Genomic DNA, 21,220 nt, shown 5'->3' with positions numbered 1-21,220 from the left:
TTAAACCCCCACAAGTTGCATACAAAGACATAAAAACAAGCAAGGAAAATAGAATTATGATGAAGGCCTGGTTGTGGTGATGGCCACAGGTCATGGAGGACCAGGGACCACCCTTTTTGGTTTTTATTTTTCTGAGACAGCATCTCACTGTTACCCAGACTGGTGTGCAGTGGCATGATCTTGGCTCACTGAAACCTCCATCTCCTGGGCTCAAGTGATCCTCCTGCCCCAAACTCCAGAGCTGCTGAGACTATAGGCACGCACCACCACACTGAGCTAAGTTAAAAAATTTTTTTTGAAGAGATGAAGTCTCATTGTATCACCCAAGCTGGTCTTGAACTCATGGCCTCAAGCTATCTTCCTGCCTCAGCCTCCCAAAGTGCTGGGATTATAGGTATGAGCCATCCCACCCAGCCTAGGGCTGGGCCCATTTTTAAATCATCCTTGGGATGTCCCAAGGCTAAATGTCTTAAGCCTGCCAGTCCCAGTCCTGTGTCTGCATGAAAGGAGAAGCCTTTGCTGTCTATTTCTTCAAGCAGTTACAAGTTCCTTTTCCCTTTGAGTATTAAATATTCCCCAAAGCTATTTTGTTCTGCTAAATTCCTCCATGCTTTTTTTTTTTTTTTCTAGCAATGACTTGGACCTTGAGATTTCATCATGTTTGAAGGCTCTCTGCTTGGTAATATTTATGAGACCATTATTCACAGACAGATAACCTTCTTTTAGGTTTTATTAGACAATATTAAGTCCAGATAAGAGACCAACAGAGGAATTTGAGAATGAAATCTGAATTCTGAGAGTATTATTACTGTTTCTTGAGAAGGAAGAGGAGAAGGAAGGAAACATTCATTGCCACATGCTATACCTTGTGCTCGGTCATTTCACAAAGATGTCCTTTATCTTTGAACAAGATCAGGTACACATTATCATCTTTGTACACGTGTGAACATGGACAAGAAATGTATTTGTTTCCTTGTTTGAGATGATTACCAATGGGTGCCAGAGGGGCCTATAGGTGATTTTAATTAAATTGCTTCAAATTACTTCTCATTCTTCAAGCAAGAAGACCACTGGATTCTATCCAGGTTTTAGCTACCCAGCTTGGGGTGGACTGAGGTTGACCAAAGGATAAAAGCTGCAAAATATAGCAAACTCACCTAGTGACTTTCTCCTTATAGGACTCAACTCTCCTCTAGAAACCACCTTCTTTTGTTTTCTCCTCACTATCATCCAACGATCGTTTGTATATTTCTCCCAGAATTTTTAGTGGTTGTCCATGAGAGGATGTGTCTGAAAGAAGCTACCTGACCACTACAAAAGTAGTTCCAATTTGTTAGCAATGTTTGAGGAAATATGGGTAAAGTTTCATGACTGACTTGTAAATTAAAGGCTGCACTTGGGCCAGGCGTGGTGGCTCATGCCTATAATCCCAGCACTTTGGGAGGCCAAGGTGGACAGATCACCTGAGGTCAGGAGTTCAAGACCAGCCTGGCGAACATGGCGAAACCCCGTCTCTACTAAAAATAAAAAAATTAGCCAGGCGTGGTGGTGCATACCTGTAATCCCAGCTACTCGGGAGGCTGAGGCAGAAGAATTGCTCCAACCCAGGAGGCAGAGGTTGCAGTAAGCCAAGATCACACCACTGTACTCCAGCCTGGGTGACAGAGTGAGACTCTGTCTCAAAAAAAAAAAAAAAAAAAAAAAAAAAAGGCTGCACTTGAACAGTAATGTTGCCCTTTAGGTGATCAACTCAGGAAGGTATACATAAATTCTAGGAATGCTGCCATTGCTCAAAACATGTTTCGAACTCCTTGCTGGAAACTACCTTTGGAGTCAGCAGCCTCATTCCTGTAGAGTCAGTTTCCATTTTCCACCTCAAATGGTAAATGGTATTAATGCAGTTTGGCTGTGCCTTTATTCACCTTCATGAAATGATAAATGCATTTCTATGTTTGTCTTCTCTCCAAATTACAGAGTAAGTTCCTGGAGGATGGGGAAAGTTTCTAGTTATCTGTCAAATCCCACATTCTTGGCCTAACACAAGGCACGTGGTCAGTTTTCAGCAAATATTGTTGAATAGTGAAATTACAAGGTATAAGAGTTTACTGTATTTTTGTTTTTGTGGTAAACATGTCAGGCAGTAGCTTTTTTATTTGATTATTGCATGCATAGACTATTGCTGGCAGAAGGGACCTTAACAACTTCTAAAATAACTTTCCAGTTCATGGAAAAAAGCTTTCTGGCAAGTCAAACCTTGAAGCTTCTTCCTGAATATTCAAATCAAAGCAGGTTAGCAATTGCTCTTTACCTAACTGAAATGCACATAAACAACACTGCATTGCAATTTTTCACTAATCAGATTGTCAAAGAATGATAATTATTATGAGTGATAATAAATTCAAATCTGCAGTCTCTTTTGTTGCTACTAAAAATTCAATTTAGGGAAATTTAATGTTTTTCTTTTAACATCTTAAAATGTTCCCTGCCATGTGATTCTGTTAACCACAAGGATGTTAATGACAGCCATGTTTATAATAGTAGAAATTTTATAAAATATTAAAACTAGGAAAATAGATATATAAACTATTTTGCAGCCACTTAATAGCTTACTGTGTAGCTAATGTATACAATCGATATAAAAGCTTATTGCAAATTCTAAGAGCATTTAGAGAAATGCTTATTGTAAATTCTAAAGAGAAAGTCAGTTGGCCATATATTGTGTATATAAAAAGTTACTTTCACCTAGTTACATTACCTGATAAGTTCACTGCTATGATATAGAGGAGTGGTGATAGTGGGTTATCCATGTCTTGTTTCTGACTTTAGTGAAAATGCCTCTAGAATTTTTCCATTGTATCAGTTATCTATTGCTCAGTAACAAACTCCCTGAAAGCTAAGTTGATTAAAACAAAAACAATTATTTCTTTTGCTCACAAATAAGCACAGAGTTTGACAGGAATGACTTGCATCTGCTCCACATGGCAACTGCTGAGATGGCTCCAACTGGGGCTGGACAATCCACTTTCAATACAGGTCATTCTCTTGGCTGGCAAATTAGTGCTGGATGTTAGCTGGGAATTCAGCTGGTCTGGGGCTGGGGACTGGGGACTTTGGTTCTTCTCCATATGGGCCTCTCCCCAGCTGCTCAGGCTTCCTCACTGGAAGATGGCTGAGTTTCAACAGCAAATTTCCCAAGGGACCCAGACAAAAGGGAATGGCATTTTTATGGCATATCTTTGAAAAACACATAGCATCATTTCCATTCTATCTTATTACTTGAGGAAGTTGAAATCTCTACCAAGGCTGAAAGGGAGGGGACATAGATTCCACCCATGGGATAGTGACAATGTCATGTTAAGATAAGCATGTAGAATGAGAGACATTTACGGTCTGAAGTTGATATTTTAAACTCTCTCATTAACAAAGACCTCAAAACACTTTATCTTTCACATAACCTCTGTACCCGTTTTAAAATTTTTATCATTATGATTAGAGACAAGGTCTTGCTACATTGCCGAGGCTGATCTGGAACTCCTGGGCTCAGGAGATTCTCCTGCTTTGGCCTCCCGAAGTGTTGGAGTTACAGGCATGAGCCACCACACCCAGCCTATACGCTTTGTAAATATTTTGTTGATTGCTTTTATCTTGCTTGTTTTTTACCCCATATATTAGAAATCTTGTTACTGATTTACACAGTCTAATGTTTGCCACCAAGGAATATATCTCTAAAGAATATAGCTAGGCTGGGTGCAGTGGCTAACACCTGTAATCCCAACACTTTGGGAGGCCAAGGCAGGTGAATCACCTGAGGTAAAGAGTTTGAGACCAGCCTGGCCATCATGGTGAAACACCGTCTCTACTAAAGATACAAAAATCAGCCAGGCATGGTGGTGCACACCTGTAGTCCCAGCTATTTGGGAGGCTGAGGCAGAAGAACCGCTTGAACCTGGGAGGTGAAGGTTGCAGTAAGCTGAGATTGCACCACTGCACTCCAGCCTGGGCAGTAAAGCAAAACTCCATCTCAAAAAAATATATAGATAGATAGATATAGATATAGACATAGATATAGATATAGATATAGATATAGATATAGATATAGATATAGATATAGATATAGCTTACCTTTGCTTGTTTTTGAACTTTTCACAAATGGAATCACATATAGGAATAATATTCTGTTACACTTATTTTGCCCAAATTTGTATGATTCATACATGTCATTGCATGTAGCCATGATATGTTTAATTTCATCACTGATTGGCACTTTGTGGTATAAATATACAATAGTTTATCAACAGTACTGTAGATGGACACAGAGCCACTTCCAAGTTTGTCAATTAGAATTCTTGTCCACATACCCTAGTGCAAATGTGCATGATTTTCTTTAGTGTATACCTTCAAGAGCAATAATGTAGATGCTTATGTTACTGAAGAATACCAAGCTGTACCAATTTATACTCCCACCACCTCGTAGAGGAGTTCCTGTTCCAAATCCTTGTTACCATTATCTGATTTTGCCAGACTTTTTTCATTTTTTTTTTTTTTTTTGAGACGAAGTCTTGCTCTGTCGCCCAGGCTAGAGTGCAGTGGCGCAGTGTCAGCTCATTGCAACCTTCGCCTCCCAGGTTCAAGTGATTCTCCTGCCTTAGCCTCCCGAGTAGCTGGGATTACAGGTGCCTGCCACCACACTTGGGTAATTTTGGTATGCTTATGTAGAGATGGGGTTTTTTCATGTTGGCCAGGCTGGGACTTTTTTCTTGTTTATGGTAGATTTGGAATGGAAAACAACTCCTTTAACCCTACCTTAATCTCACCTTAATGCATGCTACCTTTCCAAAGGGCAAGAGTGTTATCTCCTGTGGAGTCTGCCCCTTCAGATACATAGCTCATAAATGCTTGAGGTGGATAAATAGTGTTTGGCTCTGTATATTGCGGACCAAGACAGAAAATGCCTGCATTAGCACAATTCTAGGTCCTTTCACTTCTGCTTGTAGGCTGGCCAGATCTAGCCAGAGTTCTTGTCTCTCATAGGACTGTGCTTAAAGCAGCCAAGAGTCACACAGACCGTCACTCTGGATCTCTCCTACCATTTTCCTAATGCCACAGATTTGATCAAATTTTGGTCTACCCTCCAAAGCAATGCAGGCTCCAAAACCTGACCCAACATTTTACCACCATGTAATGTGAGGCACCAGCTTTTCAGCCTGTGCTCAGTGAAAACTCACAGGCTCTGGTAGTATGGAAGAAGGGAGGATGAACATGGGTGTTCAATAAATATGACTGAGAAATCCTCATAAACATTGGTGTTCATCCTGGCCGCAGCTTTCTTTTGCCTTCACTTTCTTTTTTCCTTACTAACTTTTGTTTTTTGGAAAAGTCATTATATTGTCCTAATTCTTGAATGACAGAGTCAGTTAGCCATTTGTTTTTCTCATTCTACTGTCCCCTAGCTGTCACCATTGATGGGGAACAGTCAGGTGTCCTTCCTTTTCTCTTTGGCTTCTTTCAAGAACACTTTTGGTTTTGGCATTTCAGGATTCTTTAACAATGTAAGTAAGAATGGGTTTTTAAAAACCATTTCCACTTACTACACATTGGAATTCCTGAAGTTGTAGATTCATGAGAATTTCGGATCATATCTATTTGTAGATTCATGAGAATTTCTCAGTCATATCTATTTGACACGGACTTCTTTATTCTCTTTTCTCTCTCTCTGAAACTCGAATTAGACAGTTTGACTCTCTAATTTTACTCTCTTTGTATCTCCTCTTTTGTATTTTTTTTCCTCCTCTCTCTGTTCTCCTTATGAATAATTTTTTTCATATATTTTTTCTAATTCATCAAACCTTTCTACAACAGTGTCTTATTATTTTTTCTGCTCATTGGGTTTTAAATTGCAATGATCATATTCTTTATTTTTAAATGGCAAAAGCACATTGTCAATAACTGGATATTGTCTTAAAAAGACAACTTACTTAAAAGAAATATATCTATATGAAATGATATACAGTAATACCAAAAAAAATTTCCCTATAAGGGATTTTGAAACAAATGTCAAACTAGCCCATTCATTTCTTCAGGCTTGATGGCCTGTGCAGAGTCTTGTGTGCCACCATGATGGTCTAAGGGACTACTTTCTCATGCTAAAGACTGTACCTTTCTTTTGCACATCATAAATGGAAGACACCCCTTGGGTTGAGATAAGAGTATCGGATGGAAGAAAATGCAGAGCTGAGTCGCTGAGGAGAGGTGGTGAGAGGGCCTTACCGTGGGGACATGATGATGCACACTTCTGGCAATGTCGAGTGCTCTTTGCACCAATGTGAACCTAGCTAGCCAGCCATGGAGAGGGGAGAGTGCTTCTTGGACCATTGTCTCTCAGTGAGAGTGCAGTACGAGGCAGAATTGGGGTAGATGTCTGTGCAATGATAGCTTTTTCCTTGTCCCCAACTCATTTCCAGAAATATCTATAGAAGAGAAGAGAGAAAACTTAGGTGAGTTTTCTATGGGTTGGGCAGTGGAGATGTGCACCACTCACATAGCATGGACTCCAAGAGACTTCATGGCCTCTGGTACAGGCCCCCAACTCCCCATGAGAACAGAACGTTTTGATGAGGCTCTACTTGGTGTGAGGCTGGACTGAGACCTCTTCTCTCTGGAGGAGTTTCTTTGCTGTCATTCTCTCCAGTGATTTTCTCCATTTGTCCCGTTTCTATAGGCTGATGCCTGTGATTCTTGCTTTAGACAAAAGCTTTCCTCATGTTTCCATCATCCTCACTTCTGTTTCCATAGTAAATAAATTGTTCACTTGTTATCTGCCTCTCCAGATAACTGCCACAAGGTCACAGGCTTTGTCTTCATTCACTGCTCTATCCCCATTGCTCGTAATAATACCTGGTCCAGAGTAAGTGCTTAATAAATATTTGCTGAATGTTGAGTTCTTATTATTTTACTTGAGATTTTTTTCAAAGTAGAATTGGCTAATTCTGGCACTATTCCTAAAAGAAGCCTGCTGAACTTAGCATTTTCAGAAGTACAGCTTGCCCTGCCCTATTAAACAAATAGAATGTTTTACCTGTAGGCTTAAAGCAGGTTTTTCATGGATGGAGTTTAGCAATCTCATCCCTGCCTTGCAGAAAAGCTCTGGATTGCTCAGGCTGGGTCAGAAACCCCATGGAAATAGTGACATTTACCACTGGATATCACGTTATTTAGAATATGAGGTTGAGTTTTTCCAACAGGATCCTTAATAGTTTCCCAAAAGGGAACAATTTTAAAATGTCTCAATTACCTACAAATAAATTTACCAAAGGACGTGCAAAACTTCTACAGGAAAAATTATAAAACCTTATTGAGGGACATAAAAATGAGAAAATGGAGTAACATACAGATTGCTCATGGGTTGAAAAACTCAGTAGTGTAAATCAGTCAGTATTGCTCTATAGAATCAATGTAATCCCAACAGGCTTTATAGTGGAACTGGACTAACCGATTGGAGTTGGCTTGAAAATGTATATGACAATGCAAAACCATCAATAATAGCCAAGACTCTCTTGGAGGAAAGGAGGAAGATAGGAGGATTGCCCTACTTGATACCACAATAGATTATAGAGTTCTAGTAAATAGGTTAGTGTGGCATTGACTCAGGGACACTCATAGAGCAGGGAGAAAAATGGAGAGATCAGGATCAGACTGCATAGATGGACCCTGTGGAGAAAAGAAAGAGAGATCAGATTGTTACTGTGTCTGTATAGAAAGAAGTGACATAAGAGACTCCATTTTGTTCTGTACTAAGAAAAATTCTTCTGCCTTGAGATGCTGTTAATCTGTAACCTTATCCCCAACCCTGTGCTCCCTGAAACACGTGCTGTGTCAACTCAGGGTTAAATGGATGAAGGGCTATGCAAGATGTGCTTTGTTAAACAAATGCTTAAAGGCAGCATGCTCGTTAAGAGTCATCACCACTCCCTAATCTCAAGTACCCAGGGACACAAAACACTGCAGAAGGCTGCAGGGACCCCTGCCTAGGAAAGCCAGGTATTGTCCAAGGTTTCTCCCCATGTGATAGTCTGAAATATGGCCTCGTGAGAAGGGAAAGACCTGACCGTCCCCCAGCCCGACACCCGTAAAGGGTCTGTGCTGAGGAGGATTAGTAAAAGAGGAAGGAACGCCTCTTTGCAGTTGAGACAAGAGGAAGGCATCTGTCTCCTTCCCGTCCCCGGGCAATGGAATGTCTCAGAGTAAAACCCGATTGTATATTCCATCTACTGAGATAGGGGAAAACCGCCTTAGGGCTGGAGATGGGACATGCAGGCAGCAATACTGCTCTTTAAGGCATTGAGATGTTTATGTGTATACATATCTAAAGCACAGCACTTAATTCTTTACCTTGTTTATGATGCAGAGACCTTTGTTCACGTGTTTACCTGCTGACCTTCTCTCCACTATTATCCTATGACCCTGCCACCTCCCCCTCTCCGAGAAACACCCAATAATGATCAATAAATACTAAGGGAACTCAGAGGCCGGCAGGATCCTCCGTATACTGAACGCCGGTCCCCTGGCCCCCTTTTTTCTTTCTCTATACTTTGTGTCTCTTTCTTTTCCAAGTCTCTCGTTCCACCTAACGAGAAACGCCCACAGGTGTGGAGGGGCAACCCACCCCTTCAGACCCGATTTTTGAGAAGCAGCAATTCTGAACAGTGAAGACAGTGTTTTCAACAGAAAGTCCTAAGGGTTATTGTAGGGTCCAGCCCCACAGGGTCGGTGAGTTTTCTCCTCGTGTGCGGAGAGAGCATAGAAATAAAGACACAAGACAAAGAGATAAAAGAAAAGATAGCTGGGCCCGGGGGACCACTACCACCAAGACGCTGAGACCAGTAGTGGCCCTGAATGCCAGGCTGCGTTGATATTTATTGGATACAAGACAAAGGGGCAGGATAAGGAGTGTGAGCCATCTCCAATGATAGGTAAGGCCACATGGGTCACGTGTCCACTGGACAGGGGGCCCTTCCCTGCCTGGCAGCCGAGGCAGAGAGAGAGAGAGGAGAAAGAGAGAAACAGCTTACACTATTATTTCTGCTTATCAGAGACTTTTAGTACTTTCACTAATTTGCTACTGCTAACTAAAAGGCAGAGCCAGGTGTACAAGATGGAACATGAAGGCGGACTAGGAGCGTGATCACTGAAGCACAGCATCACAGGGAGACGGTTAGGCCTCCGGATAACTGCAGGCGGGCCTGCTTCCACAAGAGGTGGAGGAGTAGAGTCTTCTCTAAACTCCCCTGGGGAAAGGGAGACTCCCTTTCCTGGTCTGCTAAGTAGCAGGTGTTTTTCCTTGACACTGAGGCTACCGCTAGACTACGGTTCGCTTGGCAATGGGCGTCTTCCCAGACGCTGGCGTTACCGCTAGACCAAGGAGCCCTCTGGTGGCCCTGTCTGGGCATAAAAGGAGGCTCGCACTCTTGTCTTCTGGTCACGTCTCACTATGTCCTCTCAACTCCTCTATATGGCCTGGTTTTTCCTAGCTTATGATTATAGAGCGAGGATTATTATAATATTGGAATAAAGAGTAATTGCTACAAACTAATGATTAATGATATTCATATATAATCATATCTAAGATCTATATCTGGTATAACTATTCTTATTTTATATTTTATTATACTGGAACAGCTCATGTCCTCGGTCTCTTGCCTTGGCACCTGGGTGGCTTGCTGCCCACAGGTTATGGCTATGTTTTTGTAGGATTTTATATGTGATTGCGAAACCATTTGACGTTATCTGGTGAAACTAGAGTTTAAAACCGACAGGGGAAAACTTTGCACAAGGATCTATCAAAAATGTTCCAAATGGTGGGCCACAGTGGCTCATGCCTATAGTCCCAGGCTGAAACAGAAAGGTCACTTGAGCTCAGGAGTTTGAGACCAGCCTGGGCAATATAGTGAACCCTCCTCTCTACAAAAAAAAATTTTTTTAATTGGCTGAGCATGGTGACACGCATCTGTAATCCCAGCTACTTGAAAGACTGAGGTGGGAGGATCATTTGAGCCCAGTAGGTAAAGGCTGCAGAGAGCCATGATCACACCACTGCACTCCAGCCTGGGCGACAGAGACTCTGTCTCAAAAAAGAAAACAAAAAGCAGAGACAATATTGAGGGAAAGAAGCAGATCACACAGAAGATGTGCTAAGATTCCATTTATGGGAAGCTCAAAAACAGGAAAATTAAATAATTCATGATTAAAAGCACAAACATAAGTGGGGAAACAATAAAGTCAACCAGGTTATCACAGGAGCAGGAGCTCTCTAACCTGAGAGGAGCAAGGAGGGACACACAGATGCTTTCTCTGGTCCTGGCACTTTTCCCTTTCATAACCTGCATCACAGTTGCAGAGGCTTTAACTTGATTCTTACTCTTCAAGAATGCATGGATATGTCTCTTAAACTATCTGCATGTATGATCCATTTTACATAAAAATTATTTTTAAAGTAAGTACTAAGGAAAGACAATGCGATGCATATGAGCAGTATTCACTACATGCCAAACCCAGACTAATTGCTGTGCAGGATGATCTCAATGAATCACAGCAGCCCACAATCATCCCATTTGATGGTGAGGCCACTTGGGCTAGAGACATAGTCCCTTGACCAGAACCACACACTAGGAGTGGCCCAAGCAGGGCTGTCATCACCCAAGTATGTCCAATTCTACAGCCCACACTATCCACCTCACTATGCAGCCCATCATCTCAATGGTGACAGTGGGCCAGTCCCTTCACAGGACAACTGGTTATGCAAAGGTGTCCTTGGTGCTGGGCCATGGCGCAGACCAGACCCAGTCCCACCAACTACACCAACTAGCACACCAGGAGACCACACCCAAGCTGACCTCAGGGAGTGCAGTGCATTCTCAAAACACTATGTGAAGCTGTTGTCTTTGACCAAGCAGGGAACTTGATCAAACACCCAAGTTGAGAGCAGGTGATGTGGCCACCCGTTAATTGTGCTGATGTGCTCCTGAACAACAAGCAAGAGTGGACACCTTGAATCCTTTTGGGAGCTTCAGGTTTGCCAAATGAAACTTACCTCTCCCACTTTTTTTGAATATTAACATTAAGTCTCTTGATTTATCCTTTTTTTTTTTTTTTTGAGTCAGTTTTGCTCTGTTGCCTAGGCTGGAGTGTGGTGACACTCACAACTCACTGCTGCCTCCAACTCCTGGGCCCAAGTGATCCTCCTGCCTCAGGCCCCCAAGTAGCTGGGACCAGGTGCACACCACCACACCCAGCTAATTTTTAAAATTTTTTATAGACATGGGGTCTTGCTATGTTGCCCAGTCTGGTCTTAAACTCCAGGCCTCAAGTGATCCTCTTACCTCAGCCTCCCAAAGTGCTGGGATTACAAGCATGAGCCACTGCACTCAGCCTCCGATTGATTGATTGATTTTTCTTGAGACAGAGTTTTGCTCTGTTGCCCAGGCTGGAGTGCAATGGCAGGATCTCGGCTCAGTGCAAACTCCACCTCCCAGATTTAAGCGATTCTCCTGCCTCAGCTTCCTGGGTAGCTGGGATTACAGGCACACACCACCAGCCCTGGCTAATTTTTTGTATTTTTAGTAGAGATGGGGTTTCTCCATTTTGGCCAGGTTGGTCTCAAACTCCTGTCCTCAGGTGACCCGCCCACCTCGGTCTCCCAAAGTGCTGAGATTACAGGCATGAGCCACCTGGCCCTCAGATTTATTCGTAACTTTTTCTTTTCACTCAGTACTTACTAGCATTTACCAAGTGCCAGCTTTTGTGATAGGCTGATTCCAATGAGGATGCTCAGATTTGCCCTCATACTAGGAATGTACTAGAAAAAATGTGTTTATTGCACACAGTCCTAAGAAAGGAGTCCCTAAGCTACTTAGGAAAGTAGAGGAAGAGGAGAAACTAGAGTTCTGTGTGGGATTCAGTTTCTATTAAGCATAGAAGACAAACTGCCCAAAAGTGTATGAAGAGCTTGAAGTTGTGAACAAGTAAAATATTTAGAGCAAGCTGCATTTGTAAGATCAGGTTGAACAAGGGAATTGAACAACTTACTGAGAGAAAACCAATTCCTGTGTAGAAGGAAATGGAGATGTGCCAGGTAAAGAAGGGAGGCGGCTCACGGGGCCAAAGCAAGAGCAGTGCCCAGGAGTGAACGGCTTCTCCCTCACCTTAAAAATGGCCTCATGCTAGGAATTGAGTCAGGAAGACTTAATTCTGCAAACACCACTGGGGGTAAGTTGCTAGTAGCAGGCTGCTGAACACCCAGGGTGCACAGATTGTCACTGATTCAGCAGTGCTTATGAGCTGCCCTACATCAGGTGGGCACCACCAGGCAAGAGAAAACTGTTTGAACTGGCTAGTTTAAGATGGCTATTCCAGATGGTGACAGCTTGGGGACACTGACTCTGCGGCCATGGGCAGCTGCTGGGTCCCATGAGAGCATGGGGATCCCAAACCTGAGCCAGAATCCACTAGCAGTTGGTGATATGGGGCAGGGCCAGGGGAGTGGAGTTGGGGAGAGGATCCTGTTTTCAGATATACAAGGTTATGAAAAGGTTAAGGCCTGCCAGGGAAGGCTAACCCCAGCTGAGTGGGTCTGAGAGAAATCCCCTCTAGTATTTGCTGGCTTCCACTTAGCTGAACATGAATGAACCCTGCCAAGGGAGACTACCTCCTCCCTAACCTTAGAATCTAGAAAAAGAGACTTTCTGGAACTGCTTTGAGTATGCTACCAAGGTCTCCTGATTGGAGGTGCTTGGCACTAGGACACAAGTCTATGGAGAGGCTGGGTTTGCATGGGACCCTAGTAAGATGGGGTAATCCTGGAGGTTGCTGGATAGTCACAACGGATGTTTTCCACAGTATCTTCAAGTGTCCAGAAATGCCAAGGTTCTCTGTTCGCTGAACAGACCCCACCCAGAACCCACTCATAAATGAGCTTAGTATACCTTACTCCAGGCTCACACCACCTCACAATGCTTCTCCAGCTCCCCTGTTGGCCAGTAGCCTTCTGGTAAACTGTCCCTGCTTCCCACCATCCTGATTCCAGCAATCTCTACCAGTGTTGCTAACCACTTGCAACTTCAGGATCCGTAAATCTCACTGAATGCCATTCCACTTGGAGACATTTAGGGCAGATTTTCCCAGCCTTGCTTACAGCCATAAGCAGGCTTCCCATTAAGACAATGCTTGAGGTTGCAGTGTTCCCACTGCCTCAGCACCACTGGAAGGAGCCCTGGGAATGTGGTCACATGTACATGTATTTTGTAAATTTTCCAAGAGAATGTATGAATCCATGTAAATCAGTTCAGGCCATCTCAAAATCTGCATTCAATCCAATCTATGGAAATGTCTCTATAATCTTTTTGAGACAGGGCCTCACTTCGTCACCCAGGCTAGAGTATACAGGGGCTCAATCACAGCTCACTGCAGCCTCCAACTCCTGGCCTCAGGTGATTCTCCCACCTCAGTCTCCTGTGTAGCTGAGGTACTATAGGAGTATGCCATCACACCCTGCCAATTTTTTGTATCTTTTGGAGAGAGATGGGGTTTTACCATGTTGCCCAGGCTGGTCCTGAACTCCTGAGCTCAAGCAATCGCTTTGCCTCTGCCTCCCAAAGTGCTGGGATCATGGGTGAGCCAACATGACAGCCACGAGTATTTTTTTAATAGGCAATGAAAATCTTGAAATCCGTTTAGGATGAAGCCACCAGCATTAATACATAAAAAACAAATATGGTCAGACTCAGGCCTGTAATCCCAGCATTTTGGGGCGGGTCACATGAGGCCAGGAGTTGGAGACCAGCCTGGCAGAACCATCTCTACTACAAATACAAAAATTAGCTAGGTGTGGCAGTGCACACCTGAAATCCCAGCTACGCAGGAGCCTGAGGCACAAAATCACTTGAACCCAGGAGGCAGAGGTTGCAGTGAACTGAGGTCACGCCACTGTACTCCAGCCTGGGCAACAGGGAAAGACTGTCTCCCCAACCCCCTCCCCGGCAAAGACAAATATGGAAAACATCACATTTTTTAATACATACATACCTCTCCTCTCCCAGAACCTGTAGGCAGGCTGACAAGAGAGGCGATTAATGTCTCTCAATGTGGGGAAGGGCCATCGCCTCTCCAGGGCTTCCAGAAATAGTTAACCTAAGTGACAGGAAGACTCTCAAAAATAAAAACCTAAGCTCTATAGAACTTACCTACGCAAATGGTAATAAAAGCAAGATCATCAGGGCCTCGGAAAAGTATTCCTGAGGTTACCGACTAAGTATGTGTAACCACTTATATCTATTTTCAGGGCACACATGTTCTCCACACAGGAAGGAAGCTCAGGGAAATTCTCAAGTGAAAAGCAATATACACTATCTACAGTGGGCTTTAGAAGTACAACTCATGTTGAGACATGTATTTTTTATTATGCTTTGGTATGCAATCCCAGGTATTCTGATCTGGAGTAAAAAGCAAACTAAATGAAGACAACTTTTAGAAACTGATGTTTATTTTCCATCAACCATTTTTCCATGCTGCTTAAGAGCCTATGCAAGAACAGCTTAAGACCAGTCAGTGGTTGCTCCTACCCATTCAGTGGCCTGAGCAGTGGGAGCTGCAGACCAGTCTTCCGTGGCAGGCTGAGCGCTCCAGTCTTCTGTTAAGAGAATACCAAAAAGAGCCATCAGCTCTGTCCTCAATGTAGTATTTTTCCTTACCCTACTCCCAACAGCAGTCTATCAGATGCTGTAGCACACTGGGATGAAAACCTCTTAAAGCTAGTATAAAAGTCACAGAGATCATTAAAGTTAGAATAAAACTGAGAAGTTGCAAAATATCAGCTTGATGCACCTCTATCCTGATACATACCAGTAGGGAATTGCTGAATAGGCACAGAGGGCACCTGTACACCTTCAGACCAGTCTGCAACCTCAGGCTGAGTAGCAGTGAACTCAGGAGCTGGAGCAGTCCATTCACCCTGAAATTCCTCCTTGGTCACTGCCTTCTCAGCAGCAGCCTGCTCTTCTTTCTCAATCTGGGTTACAAAAAAAAAAAAGAGGAAAGATTTACAGGGACTGACAAATTTTGATTCCTAGAAGCACAGTCCAAGTTGTCCAATTTGCTTATGTAACCACAAGCCTTTGGAGAAGCTTACCTCTTCAGGATCTCTGTAGAAGTACAGATCAGGCATGACCTCCCATGGGTGTTCACGGGAAATGGTGCCACGCATGCGCAGAACTTCCCGAGCCAGCATCCACCACATCAAACCCACTGAGTGAGCTCCCTGCCAAGAGTGGCAGATTATTAAAAAGTGACACTTGGTCAAACCCAAACAGCAAGCACCTTCCTGGCTCTTACATCATCTAGGTACCAAAAGTACAGACATCTCTTAGTTGAAAAGCAATTGTAACAGGGAGCATTATAAATAGGGATTTTCAACCTTGTCTGCACATTGGAATGATAGGGATTGAAAAAAAAATGCCTGGACACTAGCATTTAAAAAAAATATCTGGGCAATTCTTATGCACAACTAGGGTTACAAATCAACCAATCTGAACCACACACAACCCACCTTTTTAGCATCTTATAGTAGAACCCATCAAGTTGGTGTGAAAACAAAGGCCAAGTGCCTGAGGCCTGAGCAAGAAACATGGACAAAGGCAGAAGAAAACACACTATTTTCCAAATGTTTTCAGTTCTCCACAAAGCTGTCATACAGTAATGTTATACTTGTAGCAAGTATTACTATCAAACTCCACTCATTGGGCCAGAGACCCTTGTGGTGTTAGCGAAAAACTTGCCCCTCATGTAGCACACTACCTACACTTGCGAGTTCATCGGCCAGTCAGTAGCCTCAACTCCAAGCTCTAACAATGTGCACAGGAATGTTTTTTCTAGAGCACGCATTCACAAACTCTAGATCCTAAAATCATTACCTTGTTGTTGCATGGGATGGCAATGTCCACATAGCGCAGAGGAGAATCTGTGTTACACAGCGCAATGGTAGGTAGGTTAACATAAGATGCCTCCGTGAGAGGCTGGTGGTCAGCCCTGGGGTCGGTAACCACAAGAAGCCGTGGCTCCCGGAAGGCTGCCTGGATCTGGTTAGTGAAGGTTCCAGGAGTGAAGCGGCCAGCAATTGGAGTGGCTCCAGTGGCAGCAGCAAACTTCAGCACAGCCCTCTTTGAAGAATTTAAAAGTTAGTGGTACTCAATATTCCATAGCAACAATCCTGGCACCCAGTAAGCACTTCTGGGCACTGGCCAACTTAATCACTACTACTTCATGTAAAGCAGGCACATACTCAGCTTTCCTTAACCTCTCTTACTTCTCCAGAGATTTCCTGCATACATTAAAAAAGACAGGCTTGTTTTTCTACTATATATCCCGAGCACCTAGCAACACTACCTGGCCCAATCTAGATGCTCAGTATATTTTTCTCAAGCAAGCAAGAACTGTCACTCAGTTCACTCTACAGCAATAACTAACTGCCTTTTTTCTACTGTGTACCAAACTATGTGGTCCTAGTAACAAGTCAGTTTCTGGAAAAACCCTCTGCAAAAACACACATGGGAACCCGTCCTGTCAACATTGAAATAAAGTCTTACTACATAATTTTAAAATCTGTCAAAATAGTTAAGATGAATAAAATCCCTGTTAGAACTCTTAGAATTCAAGAAATCTACTAGTTTTCTCAACAGAAAAATTATTAAAATAGAGCTGTGGCAAAAAAGATTCAAGTTTTACTAACTAGTCATTTCTTAAAAATACAAATTAAGGTATTTTTCATTCAAGTTGGCAGAGGTTCTCTTTGAGACAAGGCCTCACTCTGTCACTCAGGCTGGGATGCAGTGGACAGTCTTGGCTCCCTGCTGCCTCAACCTCCTGTGTTCTAGCAATCTTCCCACCTCAGCCTCAGCTGAGACTACAGGCACGCAACACCACACCCAGCTCGTTTTTGTTAATTTTGGTAGAGACGGAGTTTTGCCACGTTGCCCACCCTGGTCTCGAACTTCTGGGCTCAAGCAAGCCACCAGCCTCAGCCTCACAAAGTACCCCATATTACAAAAGCATGAGCCACCCATGACTGGCTTTTTTTTTTTTAAGAAACAGGATCTCACTCTGTGCCCCAGGCTTGGAGTGCAGTGGCAAAATCATAACTTACTGCAGCCCCCAGCTCCTGGACTTGAGGGATCTCCTGCCTTAGACTCCCAATTAACGGGAAGTATGGGTGCATGCCATCATGACTGGCTAAGAGTCTTAAAAAATTTCTGTCCCAGTATTTCATTGTTTTAAGGTAAAAACTTTGACTATGGGAAAATGTGATAAGCCACTTTAATAGAATTTCTAGATATTTAGTGGCACAAGTCTACACAAAATGAAATTATAAAGTTCAACATACTGCCAGATGCCCAGCATGTATGTTGAAAAGGTCTTACAGGCTGGGCGCAGTGGCTTACGCCTGTAATCCCAACACTTTGGGAGGCCGAGGTGGGAGGATCACTTGAGATCAGGCGTTTAAGACCAGCCTGGCCAAATGGTAAAACCATGTCTCTACTAAAAATACAAAAACCAGTCAGGCATGGTGGCACATGCCTGTAATTCCAGCTACTCGGGAGGATGAGGCAGGAGAATCCCTTGAGCTCGGGAGGCAAAGGCTGCAATGAGCCGATATCACACCACTGCAGTCCAGGATGGGCAACAGGCAACAGACCGAGAGATTGTCTTGAAGGAAAAAAAAAAAAAAAGGAAGGTCATAAGGGCGACTTCTATGGCTCAGTCCAACTTAAGATCTCTAACAGTGGAGTTTGAGTTTTCTATTTTCTTTTTTTTTTTTTTTTTTTGAGACGGAGTCTTGGCTCTGTCACCCAGGCTGGAGTACAGTGGCGCATCTCAGCTCACTGCAAGCTCCGCCCACCGGGTTCACGCCATTCTCCACCTTGGCCTCCCGAGTAGCTGGGACTACAGGCACCCGCCCCCACGCCCAACTGATTTTTTGTATTTTTAGTAGAGACGGGGCTTCGCCGTGGTGTGGATCTCCTGACCTCGTAATATGCCGGACTCCACCTCCCAAAGTGCTGGGATTACAGGCGTAGCCACTGCGCCCGGCCTGAGTTATTTCTGTTTTCTTATGTCTTTCTAGATGTCTCACAATGTCTGTAAGCTTTATTTTTATAATATAAAAAATAACCACTGTTCCACAAACCTGGCCAGTATTCCTGGAGGATATAACACTGACATCAGCAGGGTTTTCAATGGCAACAATAGCACGAGCTGCCAGCAGAAGCTTTTCCCAGGTCCTCTTCAGATTTATGATATAGATGCCTAAGTGAGGGCAGAAGGATTTGTAACACTTGACCTGGCTGTGCAAACATTCTTCTCAAGTTTACTCTATGTGGCAGCGAGTACTACCAAACTCCAGTCATAGAGGCAAGCTCTACTGGTGTTAGCGAAAATCCTGCCATTGATATAGCACACTTCCGACACTCAGAAGTTCATAAGCCAAGACTGGCCTCCACCCTGAGCTTTAATAGTGTGCAGCCTAGATTCAGTTGGCTAAATCCATCTTTCCTTTCTCTTTCCCTGTACTTATTCCATCATTGGTTCTTAAGAATCCACTTCCTGGCTTTCTGCCACTCTTTCCCTTTTATCATCTGCACTGATGCAAGATTCATCCTAAAACTCCTTTACAGCATGTCACTCCCAAGTCCTTGGTAGCTTTATCTCTAAAATAAGTAAGCGCCTTAGCCAACTTAATGCCTTCCATCCTCTGGTTCTTCCAAACCATATTGTTCATTCCCACCTCTTACCCCACTTTCCACTCAAAATTCAGTTCAATAGCCTGTGTAAGTACCTATGAAGTTGAAGGCACTATGCGAGCTATTAGAAACTCAGCCAATGAACTTTCTCATGTTCATGACCCAACCCAAGTCCCGTAACTCAGACAACTGACATATTCCTCCCCTGGAGCAGAAATCTTTTCTCCCAATAACAAGAACATTTATTTAAAGTATGTTTTCAACGTAGGGGTCTGGCTTCATTTAAGGAAGATAGAAAGAAATTACCCAGAACTAACCACGAGAATAGCAAGCTCAAAATTTGTACTTACAGCTGGAGTAACAAAAAATTAAAGCAATGACTAACCATCACTTTTCCTTTTATAGATGTACTGTTCCATCTGGAAGTCAAGATTGGTGCCACCTAAGTGGGTTCCTGCTGCAAGGAACTTAAGGACATCCTCCTCCTTCATTTGCAGGACATCAAGGGCTCCGGACATTGTGAAAGTTTCCCTTTAAGTTACGACGGGAATCTGAAATAAGAGAGCAATCTATTTCTTTTCATTCCATTGAGTTAAGTAGGGCACACCCTTAAAAGCAACCAAAAACTCCATCTGCTATAGTGTCAGGCATTGAGCTTACAGTGTAGTGAAGGGTAAACAGAAAGTTAACCCATACATGTCGTGTATTACGGAACAGCGCACATCTTACTGAGGAAATAGTGTGGACGGCAGAGTAACCGAGTAATAAAACTACACGAAATTAGCGAATGGAAATTCAACACTTCTCAAGATAGGAATTAAGGAAAAGTTGTGGATGCGCCAAGTTAACAACTAGATATAAAAGAGCAGCCATGTTTGGAATATGCAAACTAAAGGCAAAAAAGGCATGAATTGTTTTCAGACATTTTCAAGCAGATTGTAGGCGGATGCTTTGGAATTACTTCGCTGTGCTGTCACCACTTGTCTGTCTAAAAACCCGAGAACCTTAACTCCTGACCCGCACGGCGCGAACGGGAAAACCCGACCAGCCCGAACGGGAAAACCCGACCAGCCCAAGTAGCTGGTGTAAATCAGCGCCTGGGCCTCGACTCACCGCCGTGTGGGGCTCCGAAGGGATAGCAACACAGGATGTTAGCCCGCTTTCTGCACTCCCGCCCACCCGCGGCCTGGTCCGAACCCCAGCTCGGAGCCTCCGCTGGAGGGCGGCCTCCACCCGCTCCCGGGGCACTCTGGGAACCCGCCGGCCCGAGCCTGGCCACGTGCGGGCCGCAGGCCTAAGGTGGGGCGCGCCGGGCGGGAGACAGATCCAGTCTGACCGGCTTTCATCACTAGTCTTCTCACCCTTCATTTGAGCAGGAAAAGCTCATTTTTCTAGCCCTGGAAGGCGCCAGGGACGCTACACGGAACTCACCCAGAACAACGCCGTATGGACCCCTCTGCAGGTAGCGCGGAAAAGACAGGCGGCAGGAAATGACGTCCTTATGTACTCCGTTGTCAGCCAATGGCAAAGAAAGTCGAGCGGAAGAAGGGCGGAGCCGGAGAAGAACGCTGCCGGGACTGGGCTTTTTCTTCAGGAAGGCGGGCTTGCGCCGCAGGAGCGGGCCACTGGGCTGTATCCGGTAGCGGCATCCTGGTCGGATCTGGGGCGCTTGTGACTTTGGGGTTTCTAGTGCCACAGCGACGCCCTGTGCATAATTCCTGTCCAGAGCGCGGAACTCAAGTTAGTCAGCCAGGCGGGGCGTTCTTACCCAGCCCTTGTACCTGCGAATATGAGCGGCTTTCTAGCCTAAGCTGCCATTTTGTTACCTGAAAAGTAGGAAGGTTTGTTCGACACGACAAATTGTTAGGTAAACAAAAACTTGAAGATTTATTTTATTTTATTTTCCTGGAGAACAGTTTAACAGGACGTAATTCAGATTTAAATGTTCACTTAGGGGAAGTTTTCTCTGAAAAAGTTAAAAAGGACAAGATTGAACAGATGGTATGGATTATATCTATCTTTTTTTTTTTTTTTTTTTTTGGTATGCGTTATATCTATCTCATGCGTTATATCTATCTCATGTATCTATCCATCTATCACCTGGGGGAAGTTTCCCTGAAAAAGTTAAAAAGGACAAGATTGAACAGATGGTATGGATTATATCTATCTATCTTTTTTTTTTTTTTTTTGGTAGAAGAAAAATTTTGCAATATCCATCAGTAGGAGATAAGTTTGCCGGGCGCGGTGGCTTGTGCCTGTAATCCCAGCACTTTGGGAGGCCGAGGTGGGTGGATTGCCTGAGCTCAGAAGTTCAAGACTAGCCTGGGAAACATGGGGAGACCCCCATCTCCACAAAAAATACAAAAATTAACCAATCATGATGGTGCGTGCCTGTAGTCTCAGCTACTCAGGAGGCTGAGGCGGGAGGATAGCTTGAG

The 21,220-nt window shown here is 43.8% G+C and overlaps 1 protein-coding gene, 1 long non-coding RNA gene and 2 other non-coding genes across 4 annotated transcripts; all 4 read right to left on the bottom strand.

The window, feature by feature from the left end:
• Positions 1-1,887: 1,887 nt before the first annotated feature.
• LOC134809555 (uncharacterized) lies at positions 1,888-6,467 on the bottom strand. Its single transcript, XR_010155569.1, has 2 exons — positions 6,268-6,467; positions 1,888-3,169 (listed from the first exon to the last, which is right to left on the bottom strand). It is a non-coding gene; the product is annotated as an uncharacterized LOC134809555 (long non-coding RNA).
• A 7,963-nt stretch (positions 6,468-14,430) lies between these two features.
• On the bottom strand, positions 14,431-20,296 carry RPSA (ribosomal protein SA). The gene is made up of 7 exons (XM_024355416.3): positions 20,214-20,296; positions 19,168-19,333; positions 18,230-18,348; positions 15,960-16,205; positions 15,179-15,307; positions 14,893-15,058; positions 14,431-14,680 (listed from the first exon to the last, which is right to left on the bottom strand). The coding sequence occupies exons 2-7, from the start codon at positions 19,298-19,300 to the stop codon at positions 14,586-14,588; spliced, it is 888 nt and encodes a 295-aa protein (XP_024211184.1). The 5' UTR covers positions 19,301-19,333; positions 20,214-20,296; the 3' UTR covers positions 14,431-14,585.
• On the bottom strand, positions 15,752-15,905 carry LOC112208808 (small nucleolar RNA SNORA62/SNORA6 family). The gene has a single exon (XR_002943363.1). It is a non-coding gene; the product is annotated as a small nucleolar RNA SNORA62/SNORA6 family (small nucleolar RNA).
• LOC112208809 (small nucleolar RNA SNORA62/SNORA6 family) lies at positions 18,415-18,565 on the bottom strand. Its single transcript, XR_002943364.1, has one exon. It is a non-coding gene; the product is annotated as a small nucleolar RNA SNORA62/SNORA6 family (small nucleolar RNA).
• Positions 20,297-21,220: the final 924 nt, after the last annotated feature.

This window comes from Pan troglodytes, chromosome 2 (assembly GCF_028858775.2).
Source record: "Pan troglodytes isolate AG18354 chromosome 2, NHGRI_mPanTro3-v2.0_pri, whole genome shotgun sequence".
In the NCBI taxonomy this organism is placed as follows: domain Eukaryota; kingdom Metazoa; phylum Chordata; class Mammalia; order Primates; family Hominidae; genus Pan; species Pan troglodytes.
This window is presented reverse-complemented; position numbering and strand designations above follow the sequence as displayed.

What these genes read in the sequence shown, in the direction of transcription:
- RPSA (XM_024355416.3), bottom strand. Translation starts at nt 19,300, where the DNA reads ATGTCCGGAGCCCTTGATGTCCTGCAAATGAAGGAGGAGGATGTCCTT. An exon ending in CTATAAAAGGAAAAGTGATG is followed by an intron (nt 18,349 to 19,167) that starts GTTAGTCATTGC and finishes GCCCTCACTTAG; the next exon opens with GCATCTATATCATAAATCTG. An exon ending in CCTCCAGGAATACTGGCCAG is followed by an intron (nt 16,206 to 18,229) that starts GTTTGTGGAACA and finishes AATTCTTCAAAG; the next exon opens with AGGGCTGTGCTGAAGTTTGC.